At 41.9% G+C, this 18,811-nt stretch overlaps 1 protein-coding gene across 11 annotated transcripts in view; it reads right to left on the reverse strand.

Annotated features, from left to right (window-relative positions):
• DCUN1D4 (defective in cullin neddylation 1 domain containing 4) overlaps positions 1-18,811 on the reverse strand; it is an 86,350-nt gene that overhangs the window by 40,250 nt on the left and 27,289 nt on the right. For all 11 annotated transcript variants that reach the window (XM_045474094.1, XM_045474092.1, XM_045474093.1 and 8 more), the window contains 4 exons: positions 15,620-15,690; positions 15,409-15,448; positions 4,568-4,682; positions 1,400-1,491 (listed from right to left, as the gene is read on the reverse strand). In XM_045474094.1, coding sequence (XP_045330050.1) covers positions 1,400-1,491; positions 4,568-4,682; positions 15,409-15,448; positions 15,620-15,690 — 318 coding nt within the window. The remainder of the gene's footprint in view (positions 1-1,399; positions 1,492-4,567; positions 4,683-15,408; positions 15,449-15,619; positions 15,691-18,811) is intronic.

Genomic DNA, 18,811 nt, shown 5'->3' on the forward strand with positions numbered 1-18,811 from the left:
TGGGAACACATACATTCTAATACTGCGTTAAGTGTTTATACTAATGTCCGTGCCTGCAAACAAAATCTAGCTCAAACTAGTTCAAGTAATAAAGGAGAATTCATTAGAAAGATACCAGAGTAGCTCACAAAACCAAAGACCTACAGGAATCAGGATCGCGTCCTTTCAAACCTTCCACCCGAAGAGAAAGAAGCCCTTCTCCCTCCCAGCTTCAATCTGAAAATCCTGGGAAATTTTAGCTGTCAGCCTGGCCTAGGTAACCCGTCGGCCCCTACAACAACTTCTGTGGCCAAAAAGGCAAGGCTGTTATTAGAGAAGGGCTACGGTCAGGTGGGGGTGGGGAGAGGTGGGAGAGGTGGGAGGGGTGGGAGGGGTGGCAAGATCAGGCCATAGGAGGAACCCTCACTTTGACCCCCAATAAAAGGGTATCAGAACTAGTTATGAAAACTGTCCTGTGCTAAGTACAAAGAAGGCTATTAAGCAAATTAAGGGGCTCAGAAGATGTACAGCACAGCTGTCAGATGGAAAAGTGGAGAAAAAACACTCCAGGTAAGGGGACGGCAGTGAGTCAGATGTCTTTCAACCCATATATAGGTAGCAGGGATTTTTCAGCAGGGGGCGAAGCTGGAGTGGATTGTTAGGGAATGACGTGTACGATCTACCTGTTCAGTTTTTTGTTTTTGTTTTGTTTTTTAAATGAGACAACGGAAGGTGCGTGAAACCTAGCTGGGAGCAGAGACACATGATACGAAAATCGGTCTGAAAGTGGCTGAAATTGTCAAGTTGATAGGGCAGGAGAGGGCCTGAAATAAGGTGAAGAGGAAAAGTAAAAGAGCCTTCAGCTCAAACTTATCTGGAAATATTCCTTTTTCTTTTTACACCATGCACAGCTACAGTGACAAACAACCCCTAGACTCCAGTATTATATTATCCAACCAGTTACTGTCAGCTGCAAAAAACAGGACTGAACTTAAGACATTTTAAATGACAAAACAAACATTCTCCACCAAATGATCTTTCAAAACAGACACTTAATATAAGAAATTCCATTGCACAAAAAGGGTCAAAGCAAGCAAAGCTTATTTTAACTTTGATACACAAACCAAATCATCACCCACTACCAGCATTCTAAATAGGTTTCCTAGCAATCCAGAGTATTTCTCCCAAGTGCATTCATCTTTTCAGTTCCGTTCTAGTGTTCTGAATTCTTTGGCTTAGCTGCTGGCTATAAATAGGACATTTGGTGATTTGTTTCGACTATGTTCCCTCCCTCAAACAGGAAGAGACAGCACAGAAACCACATTAGAAAAGTACACATTTTAAAGTTCTTTAATCTCCCCTAAGGTATTCCTTATTTTTCATGAGGATCAGTATTAGATAGTATAAGTGAGGACCTTACCAGCATATTCGTAGAACCACTCTAAGCATCTCTTACTTGAAAAGGCTTCTTCTTCAGTCTTTATTCTAGTTGAATCATATTTTCTATACATGCTAGAAATTGAGAAAGGAATCTGAAATTATTTAAAGATGCTGAGTTTCTTTTCAGTAGCAGATAGTTTTTACTCTTTTACCCCAACCAGATACCTACTCAATCAGATTCCCAGTATATTTTAAACATTTTACTTCCTGCATTCAGAAGCTTCAGCTTTTATAACTACAGTTTTAAACACAGTCATACCCATAACAGAACTAACAGTAAACACTTGATACAGGTTCTTCTCTGATTAACAAGTGATCAGTAAGAACTGACTGGATATCCTCCCCTCTACCCCACTAGCCAGAACCAACTACAAAACGATACAGTGAGACATGGTCAGCAACAGCTGAGGTGTTTGCTTCAAGTGATGACCCTAGAACCCACTCATGTCTCTGCATGAAAAGCCTCCTGACTTTCATGTCCTACAAGTCAGGCTGGGCACAGAACACAGTCTAGGGAAGAACCTGTCAGTATTAGACATGTCAAGGGACCGTGAAGCAAATAAAAAGAAACATCAAATTATGTCTACACCTCCAGGAAAACACCTCAGGAGAGAGACGTACAGAGAAGCCTTGGTTTCTGCCACTCTCTTGCAACACCCCCCTACTGTGGGGACAGCTAGCATGAGCTGGAGAACTGAGTCGGGAGGCAGGGTGGCTTCCTCCTCCCACACTGTGACTTGCTGCAGAATTCTCTATTTTATGATGACCTGGGGGCTAAGAACCAAGATATTCCCTACCTCGGGAGGGGAACGAAGGAAGGATCTTGAAAATAGTCATTTTAATAGAAAAATTAGGAGCATATACTTTTTCTTTCTCTCATTTCTATATAAGTTGCCTAAATAGGTGTGTATGTGTGTGTGTGTGTGCGTGTGTGTGTTGTGAGCATGTGTGTGTGTGTGTGTGTGTGTATATATATATATATATATGAACATTTATGAATGTAGTTTATAGTATATATTGTAAAGATCACACATAATTACTTTTTAGTAAGTATTTACTCATGACCTAGGCATTTATCAGAGTAACTGTATGTACCTCTGATTAGAGATTCTGGGTTTTGATACCAAACATGGCTACAGGGTATTAAGATACTGAAACTGCAAAGCACCAGTGTTCTATTTCTTCTAGAAGAGTTAGCCATACTACCCAGAAACAAAGGGGAGTACTGGCCAAGGGTTCAAACGCACAGGTTCCAATCCTGGGCCTAGACATTCTTAGCTCACAGTCTATGTAACAACACAGAGACCTCCGTATGACACTGTAATGTCTGAATGGCCTAAAAACACCCCACATAAAAAAGGACAACTGAATACCATTCCGTAAATAAGAGAAAAATATTGACACATGCTACTACGTGGATGAACCTCTAAAACGTCATGCTAAGTGACAGAAGCATGACACATGAAGACCACTCACGTGAAATGCCCAGAAAAGGCCAATCTGTAGAGAGAAGTTGGATGGGTGACTGCAGTGTCTGGGGGCGGGAATGCGGACAGACTGTGAATGGGCATCAGGGATCGCAGTGGGTGGTGGGGACCTTCTAACACTGCTTTGTAGGGACAGCTGCGTAATTCCTAACCACTTCGTAAAAATCACTGAGTTGTACACTTAAAATGGATGAAAGCTATGGTATGTAAATAAACTTGTTTTTCAAAAAAGACCAAGAGGGAAACTGAGCTAAAGCTACAGACCCCTACCCCCTGGGTGGCCAATGAAATGCTATCAGTAAGAGTACCTCACATCCTTCTGCAACACAGCTACCAGTTTCCAAACTAGCTCCTTCATACTAAGTTCTGTCGGACTGTGGGGAGAAATAACAAGTCTACACACACAGTCACAAAATGCTATGTGATTATCAGAACTTGGTAATTCTTTACACCAAAGGGGCGCCTGGGTGGCTCAGTCAGTTAAGCATCGACTTCAGCTCAGGTCATGATCTCACAGTTCGTGAGTTCGAGCCCCACGTCGGGCTCTGTGCTGTCAGCTCAGAGCCTGGAGCCTGCTTCAGATTCTGTGTCTCCCTCTCTCTCCACCCTTCCCCTGCTGGCAAAAATAAATAAAACATTAAAAAAAATAATTCTTTACACCAAAGAAGTATCAAGTAACCTGGCTTCCCAAAGCTGAAAATCACTGGTCTACACACTGCTGGTGCTTATCTTCTAAATCACCGCTGTCTTCTTAGAGATCATTATTTTCTACTCATCTGGGATATGAAGAGTCATATTATTTTCACATTTTCGGAGTCTACCTCTCTATCCTTCCAACAGAGTTGGAACCTATTCAGTATCACAGCAAGAAAAAAAAAATGAAAAAATCTCATCTAATCTCCTTGATTTATAGATGTGAATATTCAGGCCCATTAGTGAAGTAACCTACAGGCCAGAATGGAGGAAAATGTAAGAAAAGCAGCAAAGACTAAAATTATGATGTTTGTTCATTGTTAAAAAAGAGAGAGAGAAAAGGAAAAATGATGTATGAAAATCAAGGTGCAATGATAGAGATGCCTCAAATCAACAAGTCTAATGACTTTTTAGAGTTAGCAAAATTAAACAGTTCACTTGTCGGAAAAAGAATTCGTTTACATGGTCTTATTTTTTCACAGTTCCAACAAATTCTCACTCATCTGAGACTCAACCTCTGCTCGGCTAATACTCCGAGTGGGCTCAGAGCGTTCAGTCCCGGCAGCGCTCTCTAGCAACCCAGCCTGGGTCCCTTGCGAAAGCAATTACGGATTCCTGTGGTTGTGTGTTCAGTGAGACCTCTTAAAGAACACACGCATACCAATCCTGCGGTCCTCAACAGGCACAGATGGCAAGCCCTTCAAAGGAAAGAAAAACTCTACACGAGTTTTGGTGGATCAATGGACTAAGATAAAACTTCGGTTCCTAAGAACTCAACTTACCTAAGTTTGTTTTCGTTTTAGAAACCCCCACACGAAAGAAGAATCGCAAGATAATTACACCTTGAAAATACACCTGGCAGAACCAAAACAACATTCCAGTGGAATCTGCGCACGACCAGACCCACAGAGGGCTGGGTAGGAATGTGCCTCTTTGATACACATCATCCGCTCTGATCTACGACATACCCGTCATGTCTACTTTTCTTGGCAGATAAATCATCTCCAGAGGCAGGTCTTCTCTTTTTCCTCGGCGGCATCACTTTACTAAAGCAGTCTGAGGAACTGCAAGACCGCAGGCTTCCTACGAACAGAGAGAGTCAAAGGGCACAACATCAAGTTTAGCCACATCCTAACATTTCCAAAGAATACCACCACCAAGTTAAAAACTTTCACGGCTTGTACTGTAAAGGGTTTAGAGGTTATCTGTAAATGTTATGAGGTGAACAAAAGGTTTTTAGTTCCTCTTTGAGAGAATGTTATAGTCAAGAAATAAACCTTGCAGTGACACAAATAAGTTAACACTGTCCCCACAAAACCACATCAGAAACGGAAGTTATCACAATTTCCATTTACTCTCCAAAAACATTAATATAAATCATCAAAGCTTTCGGTCTCTCTTATTTGTGAACGTTCCTTCAAAAGGAACTGCACTGCTATCTCGATTGCGTATTTCATGGGGCAAGGCCAGATCAACCAGTAACCTTGAATCTAAAATACAAACAGGCACCTCAGTCCCAATACTCTTAAGCTTCAGGGATATCTCATCTTAGAAAAACAGGATTTAGGGGCGCCTGGGTGGCTCAGTCGGTTAAGCGTCCGACTTCGGCTCAGGTCATGATCTCGCGGTTCGTGAGTTCGAACCCCGCGTCGGGCTCTGTGCTGACAGCTCGGAACCTGGAGCCTGTTTCAGATTCTGTGTCTCCCTCTCTCTCTCTGACCCTCCCCCGTTCATGCTCTGTCTCTTTCTGTCTCAAAAATAAATAAACGTTAAAAAAAAAATTAAAAAAAAAAAAAAGAAAAGGAAAAAGAAAAACAGGATTTAGATTTTTTGGACAGAAGCCTGACATGATCTTGAGCAGAATTTCCATACTAATTTTGAGTTTGTTTCTGCCACTTTCAGTCTGGGTTTTCAGACGCATAACTTTCATTTGGTAAAAGATACTAAACTATAGTAACAACAATCACAACACAGAGCACTTACAGGGACCTCCCTGGGAGCCAGGCCCCGTTCATATGACCTACTGACCTGTTACCTCCAAACAGGCTTATGAAAAGAGAATAACCCTTGTTGCCCATGCAGATGAGAAAACGGAGACAGGGAGTTAAGTGGCAAAACTGGGGTACAAACCCAGACAGTCTCGTTTCAGACTGTCTAAACCGTTATAAATTAAAATACTTGTATCCATCCTGACACAGGGGTAATCAGATATGCCATCTGGTTCCCACAATAACCCCAAATGTCAGGCAGGGGAAAGATCATAATCTGTACTTGACATATGGGAAAAACCAAGGCTCAGGCAGCCACGTGATTTCCCAAGGTCCCAAAAGTGTTCAGCGGTGTATTCTGGACCCCCATGACTCTCTCCTCCTTCTACCAGCTCCTTGGTGGAAGGCTCTGGGCTCTCAGCATAAGGGGCTAGTGTTTAAATGACCTGCATTCGACGAGTAAGTTCTGGCTCTTCATCTAACTGTGTGGCTTGGTCAACTGCTCCCCTGTTCCAGTTCCTCATTTAAGGAGTAAGAACTGTGATACCCACCTCTCCGGATTTTTATGAAGGAAAACATCCATTCAGTGAGTGCCTAGGTGCCAAGCGCTATGTGTAGACAGATGGTGGGGACATAAAGAAACACGCTCTAACTTCCATACTGGAGGTATGCGGGCAGTGCTCAGGCTGCAACGCAACCCTGCGATGTAGGTATGATTAGCACCCCATTTTTACATACTAAGAAACTGAAGAAGACAGATTAAGTGACAGCCAGAAAGCGGTAGGTGAAATGGATGACGGAAGCCAAGCAGCTTGGCAGCAAAGTCCAAGCCCTCAGCCGCTATTTTCTGTAGCCGCTGAGGCCATCCAGGCAGAGATGAGAGGCAGGAACTCAGGACACAGCCCTGGGGAGTACGGATGTTTAAGGGTCAGGGAAAGACCCAGACAGGGAGAAAACCTAGGAAAGTATAATGTCCTACAAGCCAGGAAGAGACAGTTTCGGGCTGCGGTCAAGTGCACACAGAGGTCAGCTCAGGGAAGGAGCAAAAGGGACACACCGCAATGGGCAACGAAGCACAGCAGCGCGGGGCCGGTGAGGGCGGGGGCCACACTGCGGAGGGGCTGGGCAAAACTGGGGTACAAACCCAGGGCTGCGGAGGGATGCGAGGTGAGGGAGCGAACACAGTGCACACAGACAGCTCCTTCTAGAAAACTGTTCTGTGGGCAGGAAGAGAGTTGTCAATAGCTCATGGTCACAACCACAAGAAGTGCAATGATCAGGACTGGAACCTAAAGCCCAGTTCACAGTGAGGCTTCCACACTGTGCTAGGTTCCCAGGGTGATATGCTTTAGGAACGGAGCAGCCAAAAGCACCTTTTCTGTTACAAACCAGGACCACAGCCCGAATGAGGCTTCTACCCAATGCCAGGTCCTGAACAACGCGTGAGCTCGAGAGTCCTGCTTGCTCCTTCAGCACAGAAGCAGACCCCAAACAGGGCTAGAAAGACGACCCTCAGTGGCCCTACTCCAGGTCCCAACCAGATCCTGTCCTTGCAACAATGCAAGCAGGGGGGTTTTCAGAGACACAAGGCATACCGTGTCTCTCTCCCCGACAGCAGCAGCAATAACCCGAAGAGAAAGCCAGAGAAAGTGTTGCCCACCACCACACACACCATCTTCCCTATGAAGGGGTGGTCCTGCTTATAAACAACATGGGAGCATACAAAAAGGTCCAAAGAGTTTCAGAGCGACCCAAGCTTTTGGAGACTGCCAACACACAAGAAAAAGATTCATTCTTGTCCGTTAACGCTCTGGGCTGGGGCCTGCAGAACGTAAAAGTACGTCCTGCCTAGCTGGAAAGCCTGCCACACTGCTCAGAAATAACAGTCTGTCCAAGAAATAACAAATGTTGGCGAGGATGTGGAGATAAGGGAACCCTTGTGCACTGTTGGTGGGAATGCAAGCTGGTGCAGCCACTGTGGAAAACGGTGTGGAGGTTCCTCAAAAAAATAAAAAACGTAACTACTATATGACTCAGCAATCCCACTTCTGGGTATTCACCCAAGGAAAACAAAAACACTATTTTGAAAAGAATATATGCACGCCTAGGTGTGCTGCAGCACGATTTACAATAGCCCAGATAGGGAAGCAACCTAAGTGTCCCTCAACGGATGAAGGGATAAAGCAGATGTGTGCACATACACAATGGAATATTATTCAGCCACAAACAAAAATGAAATCTTGCCATTTGCAACAACATGGATGGAGCTAGAGAGTATTATGCTAAGCGCAAGAAGTCAGAGAGAGACAAATCCCACAGAATTTCCCTTGTATGTGGAATCTAAAAAATAAAACAAATGAACAAATGAAAAATAACAGACTCACAAATACAGAGAACAAACTGCTGGCTGCCAGAGAAGAGGTGGGTCAGGGGGAGGTGGGCAAAATAGGTGAAAGGGATTCAGCCGTACAGACTTCCAGTTATAAAATAAGTAAGTCACAGGGATGCAAAGTACAGAATATAGCGAATAATACCGTAATAACCGGGTATGGTGAGAGGCAGCAACAACACTTACCTTGGTGAACGCTGTAACATACAGAACTGCCAAACCAACATGTTATACACCTGAAACTAATACAACATTGTATATCAACTATAACTTAAAAGAAAGGAAGGAAGGAAGGAAGGAAGGAAGGAAGGAAGGAAGGAAGGAAGGAAGGAAGGAAGGAAGAGTAGTCTGTCTTAAACCTTGAGGCTCACTTTCCCCTCCCTGAATGTGTACGTATGAAGAAAAGTCATTTCCTTCCAGTGCTGGTCATGGCTTAGTTCTGAGCACCTGGTCTGGCAATAAACTCTCCCTCACACCAGTGTTTGCAGAACACAGAGGAAAATGTACTATCCCCTCAGCCCGTGGAACAGCGAACACTATTTAAAATAACGTCTTCACAATATTTGCCAATAAAGGTTAACCCACTCGCTCCTCTCCTACCCGCTTCCTCATAGACAAACAGGTATAATGTGTGGCTTTCACTGAATCCTACTCAACAAGAGCATCATGTTTTGGGGAAACATACAAACATCTTAAGTTAACTAACGTTTTCAACTTTCTCTTATTTTCTTCCTTATTTGATGCTTTCTGTGAAAAGATTTCACAAATCACTTTTCCTCGTGTCCATGTAAAATGCACTCATATTTGAGCCCCAATTTGGCATTTTATTCTTTTGTTTATTTAAAATGTTTTCCTTCTAGCCAAGAACTATGGCTTCTGTTCAGATCTCTCTACTCTAACGATCAGCGTGAGTGGCTACTGTGGGCCATCTTTCACAAAGAAACAACATCTGTTCACCTTTCCAGCACTCACTGGCTCACTGACCCTTTCAACCCTGCCTCAGAGGAAAGACACATCCAATTCCCATGCCAGGGAAGATACGAAGGACGACACAGCACAGCTTCACAGGTAGAACCCGAGATAGAACCCATAATGACAGTGAAAAGTTTCAGGCTACATAAAAAGCAATTTTTTAATGCAAGGAAAACAAGTTTACTTGAAATACTTTGCCAACACGAACCAAGTCAACGAAATACACGGAGAGCACACAACTCAAGGCGTATTTGCCCCAATACTGCTCCTCTTCCCCCCAACACGGCTCCAGGGATCCCAGCTGAGCAAGAGCAATAAACTAGGGTTTTTAAGCGCACATTCCAAACACGCCCTGGCTTGCAGGGCCCCGTTTGGCTTACCTGTGCATAGACAGCAGGCAATACAGTGTCTCAGTACAATAATAATAAGATACATACATTATTGAGAATCCAAAAGGAGACTCTCAATAAATATTTGTTAAATAAATGTGTTCCTAAAACATGGATAAATCAAATTCTACTTTAAAAAGTCAGTACGTTTCGGGTCACCTGGGGGGCTCAGTCGGTTGAGCGTCTGACTCCTGGTTTCAGCTCAGGTCGTGACCTCACGCTTCTGTGAGAACGAGCCCCGCATCAGGGTCTGTGCTGACAGCGCAGAGCCTGCTTGGGATTCTCTCTCCCTCCCTCCGTCTGCCCCTCCACTGCTCATGTGCACACACACATTCTCTCTCTCAAAATAAATAAACAATTAAAAAGAAAAAAGTCACTACGTTTCTTGAGTACCTTTCCAGACATTTAAAATACCTATGAACAGATAACATACCATAATTTCAGATTTTTTTCCCATTCGTCAGGAAAATAAGCACTTCACTTTAAGTCTCCTGGCAAAGTAGGATTTTTTTAAACAAAAATATTCAAGAATGGCTGCCCCTTAAAATAACTCTGTGGTAAGTCTTTTTATAATAAAAATTGTATTTGTTTAAATGAATGTTTTACAAATTTGTATTTATTTGCATCATTATATTTATGCTGTACTCGGAACTTATATCACATAATCTACTTCAATTAAACTTTATCTTTAAAAAAACAAAATAATAAGTAACAAGAACGTTACGAAATGTTTATCTGCTTCAAAGAACGGACTATTTGGGGCACCTGGGTGGCTCAGTTAGTTAAGCATCCGACTGCTGATTTCAGCTCATGTCATGATCTCACAGTTCCTGTGATAGAGTCCCACGTCGGGCTCCAAGTAAGAGCTCAGAGTCTGCTCAGAATTCTCTCTTGCCCTCTCTCTCTGCCCCTCCCCTGCTCACGCACCCTCTCTCTTTCTCTCAAAATAAATAAATAAGCTTTAGAAAACAAAACAAAGAATGGACTATTTTAACACTCTGTAAGTATTTACTTAAACACAATCAATCTGACATTACAGGTAGAGGCAAAATATTAGAGGCAAAATATTATTATTAAAATATCTGGCATTTTAAAGATAACTCTGAAGAACTTTCAAAGTTATGCTCACTAATCTGAGAGGTGTTATTACTGCCCCAATTCTACAGATGAGAAAATTGGCCCATTAGGTTGAGTACCCAAAAGTTCCTACATCAATAAATACTTAACAAAGAAAAGCAACTTCCTGTAGATGAACTTTAAGAAACCCCAAAATTCATCTGAAATGATCAGAGCTGCAAGTTTTCATTCTTTGCCAATCACCCAAGAAAAAGCGGTGATGAAAAAGATTTTAAAGATCTATCTTACATCAGGAGAAATATTTGGCAGATACAGATGAAAGAAGAAAAGCCTTCTGATAATCATAATAAAGCAGGAGAAAGAGAAGACTAGTATCAACTAATAATCCCAAGCTAGAATTCTCACTCCTTATAATTATCTTGATGTTCTGGTGTTCAGTCTCAATACTTCTACACTAGATGGACAGTCAGTCTGAAATCTAGCCTGAGATGCTAGGGTCGATATATGATCCTTAGGAAGGCAATAAAAATTGTTTATATTTTTTACCCCAGGTTATGATTTGAGTTCATTTCTTTTTGGCTTAGTTTTAAAAGAACTTCAGGGGCGCCTGGGTGGCGCAGTCGGTTGGGCGTCCGACTTCAGCCAGGTCGCAATCTCGCGGTCCGGGAGTTCGGGCCCCGCGTCGGGCTCTGGGCTGATGGCTCGGAGCCTGGAGCCTGTTTCCGATTCTGTGTCTCCCTCTCTCTCTGCCCCTCCCCCGTTCATGCTCTGTCTCTCTCTGTCCCAAAGATGAATGAACGTTGAAAAAAAAAAAAAAAATTAAAAAAAAAATAAATAAATAAAAAAAAAATAAAAGAACTTCAGATCACTAAAGTAGATCTAAAGTAATCTAAGTTGTTAAAACAAATGAAATATTCTATTAATTGACCGCATTTTCAAATAAATCAGGTAGTCAATGAATTCTTCCCACATTAAACAATTAGAAATACTGCCAACATTTTTTTTTTTTTTTTTTTTTTTTTTAAATATCTGGTCCTAGAAAATCTATTTTAAAGAGAAACTTGAGTTCACCTGTTTGGACCAAGGCCCTTTAATGACTATCCAGCTTGTTGTCTTGATAATAATTTAACTAAATATGTTATTCTTAGTAAACATTATTTAAGTAGGTGCACCATTGCCTTTCCCTTTTTGACCTTTTTGTTTGTGGGCCTCAAGAGGCCCATAAAATTAGAGAATTATTCTGACCTTTCCTAACTTAGTAGAAATGCATGTTCCAGTACAAAACTCTCACTGTCCGGGGTGCCTGGGTGGCTCAGTCAGTTAAGCATCTGACTCCTGGTTTCGGCTCAGGTCGTGATCTCACAGTTTCGTGGGTTCAAGCCCCAAGCTGGGCTCCCTACTGGCAGTACGGAGCCTGCTTGGGATTCTCTCTCTCTCTCCCTCTCCTCTCTCTGCCCCTCCCCAACTCACACTGTCTCTGTCTCTCCAAAAATAAACTTTAAAAAATAAAAAACTAAAAAATTCCACCATCTAATTTTCCATTTTATTGAGTTTGTTGCATCATAACCTTGTTTCACTTAATAACATTTTACGTGGTTCATTCTGCCACTTCACTACTTTTTATGGAGCTATTTCACCACACTATTCACTGAAGAATGTCACAAAGACATAGCGATTTAAGTTGATAAATAGATCGTGTTTGAAAACATCTTTCCAGTACCTAATATTTTCTTTCATTTCCTTGAACAGATCATTGAACTACTTGCTTGCTTGAGTGAAACTATTAGGGTCCAAATGTGCAATTTTCATCCTACTACTTAAGACAAAAAAAAAAAAAAAAAATTTCCTTTCCTTTGTCTCTAAATACTGACTTCTGACATCTACCTTCTTTGTTACTCATTTTTTTTGTCCTCCCTGTCCACCATTTTTTATTCACTCCCTATAATTCGGATTTGGGGCTACTTGTCCAAGATCAATTCTGTCTGTCTGTCTGCCTCTCTTTTTGGTGGGAGGAAGACTGAAAGCACCAAAGGAAAGTGCTGGAAGAGACAGAGCAGGAAGACCCCAGCCTCTTTCGCACTTGGTTGGCTCTTCCACATACAGTTTCCGGCAGATACTGCTGAGACCCCGTTGTGCCAAAAGATTCAGAGCAGCATTACAGTGATTAATGTTCTCGGATTTCCAAACGTTACAGATTTTATGTTGTTTAATTTTTTGAGTACACTCAGGTATGGGAATCACAAGTGATGCTATAACCAAACGGGGAAACGTTAACGAAATGGACTATTCGAAGGAATTACTAATGTTAATTGGCACTGACTGGCACGTCTGGGGTACCAGGCACTGCCCCAGCATGTCACATACCAAGTGTCACACATATCCACTATCCCCAAGGGGGCAAGAGGAGGCACGAGGCCAAACACACTTTCCACTTTCATTTTCTTAATTACAGCTTCCAGTTATTTAATTGCTATATTCAGGTTAAATATTTAGATATAAAATTACTATAGTAACAACATTCATTTAAATCTGAAGTTCAAAGTTAACTGCATAATGTCTAGGATTCAGAACTCAGAGGTCTTATTACCCCAGCTAAAGAAGAGACAATCTCCAGGCTATACAAACACAAAAAGCAGTTTTAAATCAAAACTACACTAACTCTTAAGTTTAAAAAATCCTCAGAGCCACCAACATATTATTTTAGAATTGGAGAGAAATGTGCTTCACTACTTAACTATTAAAGCTGGCCCTGAAAATTTTATTTCAGCATTACTTGTAGCAGCCAAGTTAAACACACTTAAATGTATATCAACAGGAGGCTGCAGAAACACATTATGATATATCCATGAACTTTAAAAATGCAGAGACATTAAGGTATAGAACACATGCTTTATAAATGGGCTGCTATGAAGAGATCAAGATATACTGAGTGACAAACACAAGAGGCACACACAAATGTATACAGTATTGGGGGGGGGGGAAATATCATCTGGGACATAAACATAAGACTGTATGAGTTACCCCTGCAGAGTCAAGCATGGAGTACTAGTGGGGATGAAAGCTGGGGGTAATAAAATGGAACAGAAATTTTCATTTTTGATTTTATACCTTCTTTTTTTAATGTTTATTTATTTTTGAGACAGACAGACAGACAGACAGATATGACCAGGGAGGGGCAGAGAGAGAGGGAGAGAGACACAGAATCCGAAGCAGGCTCCAGTTGTCAGACCCCGATGTGGGGCTCGAACTCACAAACCACGGGACCATGACCGAGCCGAAATCAGATGCTCAACCAACTGAGCCACCCAGGAGCCCCTATTTTAAATTACCTTTTCGACACTTCTTTTAAAACCATGTGCACACAATGTTTTTAAAATTTATGAAGCAAATTGTTTTTGACTGCCCTCGAGTTGATTTGCTGACACAAAAAGATCAGATGAAGGGAGCCTCTGTGGCCTGGCCTTCTAGAACACTCCTGGCACAGACTCTGCTCTCCTTCTCTGACTCCTTGCCCTGGAAGGAGGATTGTCTAATCCAATTAGTGGTCCAGGGAGAAGGAGCTGAGCAGAGCGGCCCAGCCCCCGTCTGAACCCCCTCTTCAGACTGACCTGCCGGCAGAAGTTCAGACTCTTCGGGCTGTCATGAAGTGGGGAGTTGGGGGTGAGTGGGGACAACAGGTGTGCTGGCCTGTGCTCATCTAGTTGTGGCGGTGACTGGGTGACTGGGTGTAAGGCTATTTATTTAGTTCAGGTAAAATACTACAACTCCTCTGCGTTCTTGCTATATATCTAAGCTGTGTTTTCCAACAAAACTGGTACTTCAATCTCCATCTTGTGTCTAATTTTCAACTGGTTCTAAACCAATGTGGAGGAGAGGGTGGGAGAGCTCTAAATCCCCAAACTTCCAAGGATATACCATTACATGAAAAATGAAAGATGCTGTATACTATGTACAGGTACGATCTTAGATGCTAAATTTTTAGAAGTCCTATAAAAGTATAAACGCACGCATAAAAATCTCTGAAAGAACAAACACTGAACAGCACACTGGGGGAAGGCTGGATTGGGAGAAGAGAAGGAAGACTGTCACTTGTCACTCCATTCGGTTTTGTGCTATTCAACATTCACCAACAAGCATGTATTCCTGTATTCCTGTATAATTATAATTACCTGAAAATTACTGTGGTAATTTTCAAAAAATCTAAATACATTTTAATAACTTTTGTTGGAAGTCCTAGAAGCCATAGAACAAGTGCAAGTTTCTAAGCGTTCTGCTTCTCAACAGTTTAGAGAAGCGGTTCTCAGAGTGTGGTCTCCAGACCAGCTGCATCAGCATCATCTGGGAGCCTGTTAGAAACGCAAACTCTGGGGCCCCAGCCCAAATCTACAGAATCAGAAACCCTGGGGGTGGAGCCTAGCAATCTGTTTTAACAAGCCCTCCCTGGCTGATTATAAGCCAGCTGAAGTTGAAGAACCACAGGACTAGAGACCGGCTCATAATAACTCTTTCAATGTTTCCATTTGTAAGTCCTCTGGACCTATACCACCCACCCACCCACACCCCTACCCACCAATCAAATTATCTTTCATCTCAATTCAACACACATTTATGGAATACCTTTCAAACTGCATTACTGTAAGTTTTTAGTATAAACTAAAGCACTTTAGTAAAGAAACGGTATCGTGAGGCCACTAGGGAGAGTCCCCAGCCTCTTTAAAGGGACTGAAGTAACTCTGACATAAACCGGAGACCCACAACGGAGCTACACCACGGGGAAGGAGCTGCAACATGGTTTCCTTCACACACCCTGAAAAACATCCTCAACCAAGCAGCGACTTGTCAGTGTATTACAACACACATCATTCTCAGCTAGTATTTCTGCTTCGTAACTTTGTATTATGAAGCTTATTTAAAATTAAGTAAAAAAAATAATAAAATAAGAAAATAATTTTAAAAATTAAATTAAATTAAGTAGCGTAAGCATTTATAGATACCTGTTGGGTGATCGTCTTGGCCAACGTCTTCTGTTAGATTCTGCAAGAAACATGTTCATGATTACCAAGAAATCACATACCATTCAGCAAGTTTTAAAATTCAGTATTTGCATAAACAGCTGGTATCTCAATATCCATAATCTGAATTTTTACCAAATACACTTAAAACAACTACTTTAAACAGTTGGTGGTCTTTAAAAGCTCGACTTACTAGCTTATTAAGGGTGTGGTAGATCTTATGAATATTTGCCAGTGTTGAGAGATGAGAGTTCAGCTGGAAGTCTTTAAAAGAAAAAGAAGAAAATTCAGGGTCATTTATTTCCCATGCTGCCAAACAACTGTAAGACAAGAAAACTCAGAAGTGCAGAAAAACAAATGTTTTGATACCACTGAATAGTACCTCGTTAATTTGATACTTACTAAATAAAATTCAACATGCAACTATTGACCTAGCTCTTAGAACTAAAGTCTGACAATAAAGTTAAATCCCCAGCCAAATGTTTAAGCTCATGAGATTTTCATGTTCACTTTCTCTTTCTCTTTCTCTTTCCCTTCCCCAGAATTACTGATACAGTATCCAATCAAGCTCCTGGCAAGAAAATAACAGAAAAGCATCTCAGCCATTTGGCGTTTCTTACGATATATTTATTTTGCTGGCTCTTATACAACAGAGAGAGCAAAAATGGAACCGAAGTCCCTCCTCTCCCATCAAGCAAACACAGGCAAATTAAAGGACTGTGCTGCAAGCAGAGTCCACGCGCCCAGAGCCCGAGGATGGAGTCTACAGTCACTCGCACTGCAGAACTGAGAAGCGCCACAGACCCAGGAGGGAAGCAGCAGAAACCGGGCTCATAGACGCGTCCAACTCAAAGAACATATCCCGCCCCCCAGCATCTCTGATAATTTCAGGACTACATGCTAAATCATACATATGTCGTAGAATCCCAAACAACATAAAACTTTCAACTGTTAGGCTTGTGAATCTCTAACCTCAAATGCTTCTTTTAAAGTCAAGTATGCTTGTATACATATAGGCGACACAAATGCAAGTTAAAAGTCAATGACTAATTTCACATTTGAAAAAGCATCAAGGAAGTATTTTCATAAAATATCAAGATTTATATTAGCTCCTTTCCCTAGTCTATCGTAAAGGCTAGTCTGAAAGTAACCTTGAAAAGATACTGTAACTCCCCAAGTTATGCCATTTGGATAAAAAAGAGAACAATCGCCCTTCACGGCACTAGTTCACTTGGGACTCATATTGGGTGCCAAGAACAGAGCAAACGGCAGACACTACAATACAGCTGTCTGTGCTGGGCTGGACTCTGGGCTGGACTTGGGGCTGCTGCTCCGAGTCTGGGAGGCACGCTGACTTCGCTGCCAGTGTTTAGAGAGCTTTACTTTCTTTTCTCAGTCGTGCCAGGAATCCAGCTCTGGACTGGCCTGCAGAGCAGAGGGGCTGGCGGGCAGCAGGGCCTCTGGCCCTCACACGTCACCATCAGGAGTGGCAGACCACACTTGCACACAAACACGTGGACTGCTCTGACCCACCTGGCGGTGGCCATGGTCTGACACTCACAGCCACTGAGAGCTGCCCAGAATTTTTGGCTGAGAGACCATCAGAGCAGGGCCTCAGACTCTAAATGGGCTTCAAATACAGACAAGTGTTAATTGTTTAGCATCTGAATGGTTTAGCCGCACTTAAGGTAAATGATGACATAATGTGGCACAGAATCTTGATTTTCCATCTTAATTAGTACAGTTGCATAGAAAAGGCATAGGAAAGCATTTGGAGCATGTGAACGTGTGTGTGTGTTTATTTACTTATGTTTACATTTAATAAACATTGATGGGGTCTCTAAAGCTAGAAGCAACAGCCCTCTTCTGAGCCACAGGAGGCTTTGGGGAGCTTAAACTTAAACATCCACAGCCCCCTTGACCCACATCTACCCACCACACCATAACCGCCCCTTTTTGTACTTGCAATTTAAAAACTGGAGGACAAATGATACATTCCATTACCATCTCCAAATTAAATCCTGAATTAAACTCCTGGGCCCCCCCCAAAAATCAAAAACAAAAAAAAATTAAGGGTCTAGATTCTCTCTTCACTGAGGCCACATGGAGCAGGGAATAGAAAAGGGGGCTTGCCAAAGATCATTCAAGCACTGAGGTTTCCAGACCACCCCCCCCCATGCTATACTCTTTCCACCCCTCTGATGTTAATTCAATTGTCAAAATTCACATAAGAGAATCTAAATGAATTAAAATTTCTAAATCCTTCTACACACACACACACACACACACACACACACACACACAGTTCCATACAAAAATCACAGCCAAATAACCACCTTGATTTACAACCTCTCTGTGGAGTCTGAGAGCTAATCAGAATCTCAGGTCTACCAGTTATTTAATCTAAATCTTGATTTTCTCATCTATAAAATGAGATTACAACACCTTGATGTGTCATTCATTCATTACAATGTCTGGACCATATTAAGTGCTCACTAAAAGAGACCAACGATCACTACATTTGCTGATATCATTTTCCAAATCACACTTCTATCTAAAATGGTCTCTAATTCCCATAGGTCCAAGTCAAGCCCCACAACAGAAACTCCACAAAGTTGGAGCTCCCTCTGTGATTGAGGCATGTGGCCCAGTATATCGTTACAGCCTGTGATGGCCTTTCTGTATTCACACACCACCAACTGATGTCCACGATGATGGTCAAAGATAATCTCAACACAGTGGAAAAAATATACAAGAGCGCTTAAGACCAGGTTCTAGATACAAAGTTTCACTTCACAGGCAAGGAGAATAACAAGGCTTATTTCCCAAATCACGTAACACAGTCAGCAATTCTCCATTTCCATATCCACCACTATCATCACTTCACCGAAAGGAAAAAGAAAAGGAAACAGCAACACACATAATTTTACTTTGGCTTCACCAAGGTAAGAAGCAGCTAAGGAGGTGGCACAAATTCAGTGGAAAAAAAAGACAAAAATGGCATTAAAAGATAAATCCACAAAGGTTAACACATATTGAATTTATGGTTCATCTGTTCAGTGCTCAGGGCAAGTAATAGACCTTGAAATCTAAAATAGATTTCACATCCTTAAGGAATAGATGTTAAGGCTAAAGATCAAATGCTTTACACAGAATGTATTTAGGAAAGCACTAACTGATTCATAAAAATTTCCTTCTGCTCATATTTCAATTCCAAAGGATAAATGCCAGGTTAAGTCACCTTTACTCCAGGACCACATGGCTCTCCACAGTAAAGCAGTGACTGGGTGTCACTCTCCTGTGTGACATGCAAACCCTAGATTCTGTATTAAAAGCAAAACTGGCTCTGCAAAAAGGCACAGCCTGCTTGATAAACAGCTTGCCT

This window comes from Leopardus geoffroyi, chromosome B1, assembly GCF_018350155.1.
Source record: "Leopardus geoffroyi isolate Oge1 chromosome B1, O.geoffroyi_Oge1_pat1.0, whole genome shotgun sequence".
NCBI classification, from domain to species: domain Eukaryota; kingdom Metazoa; phylum Chordata; class Mammalia; order Carnivora; family Felidae; genus Leopardus; species Leopardus geoffroyi.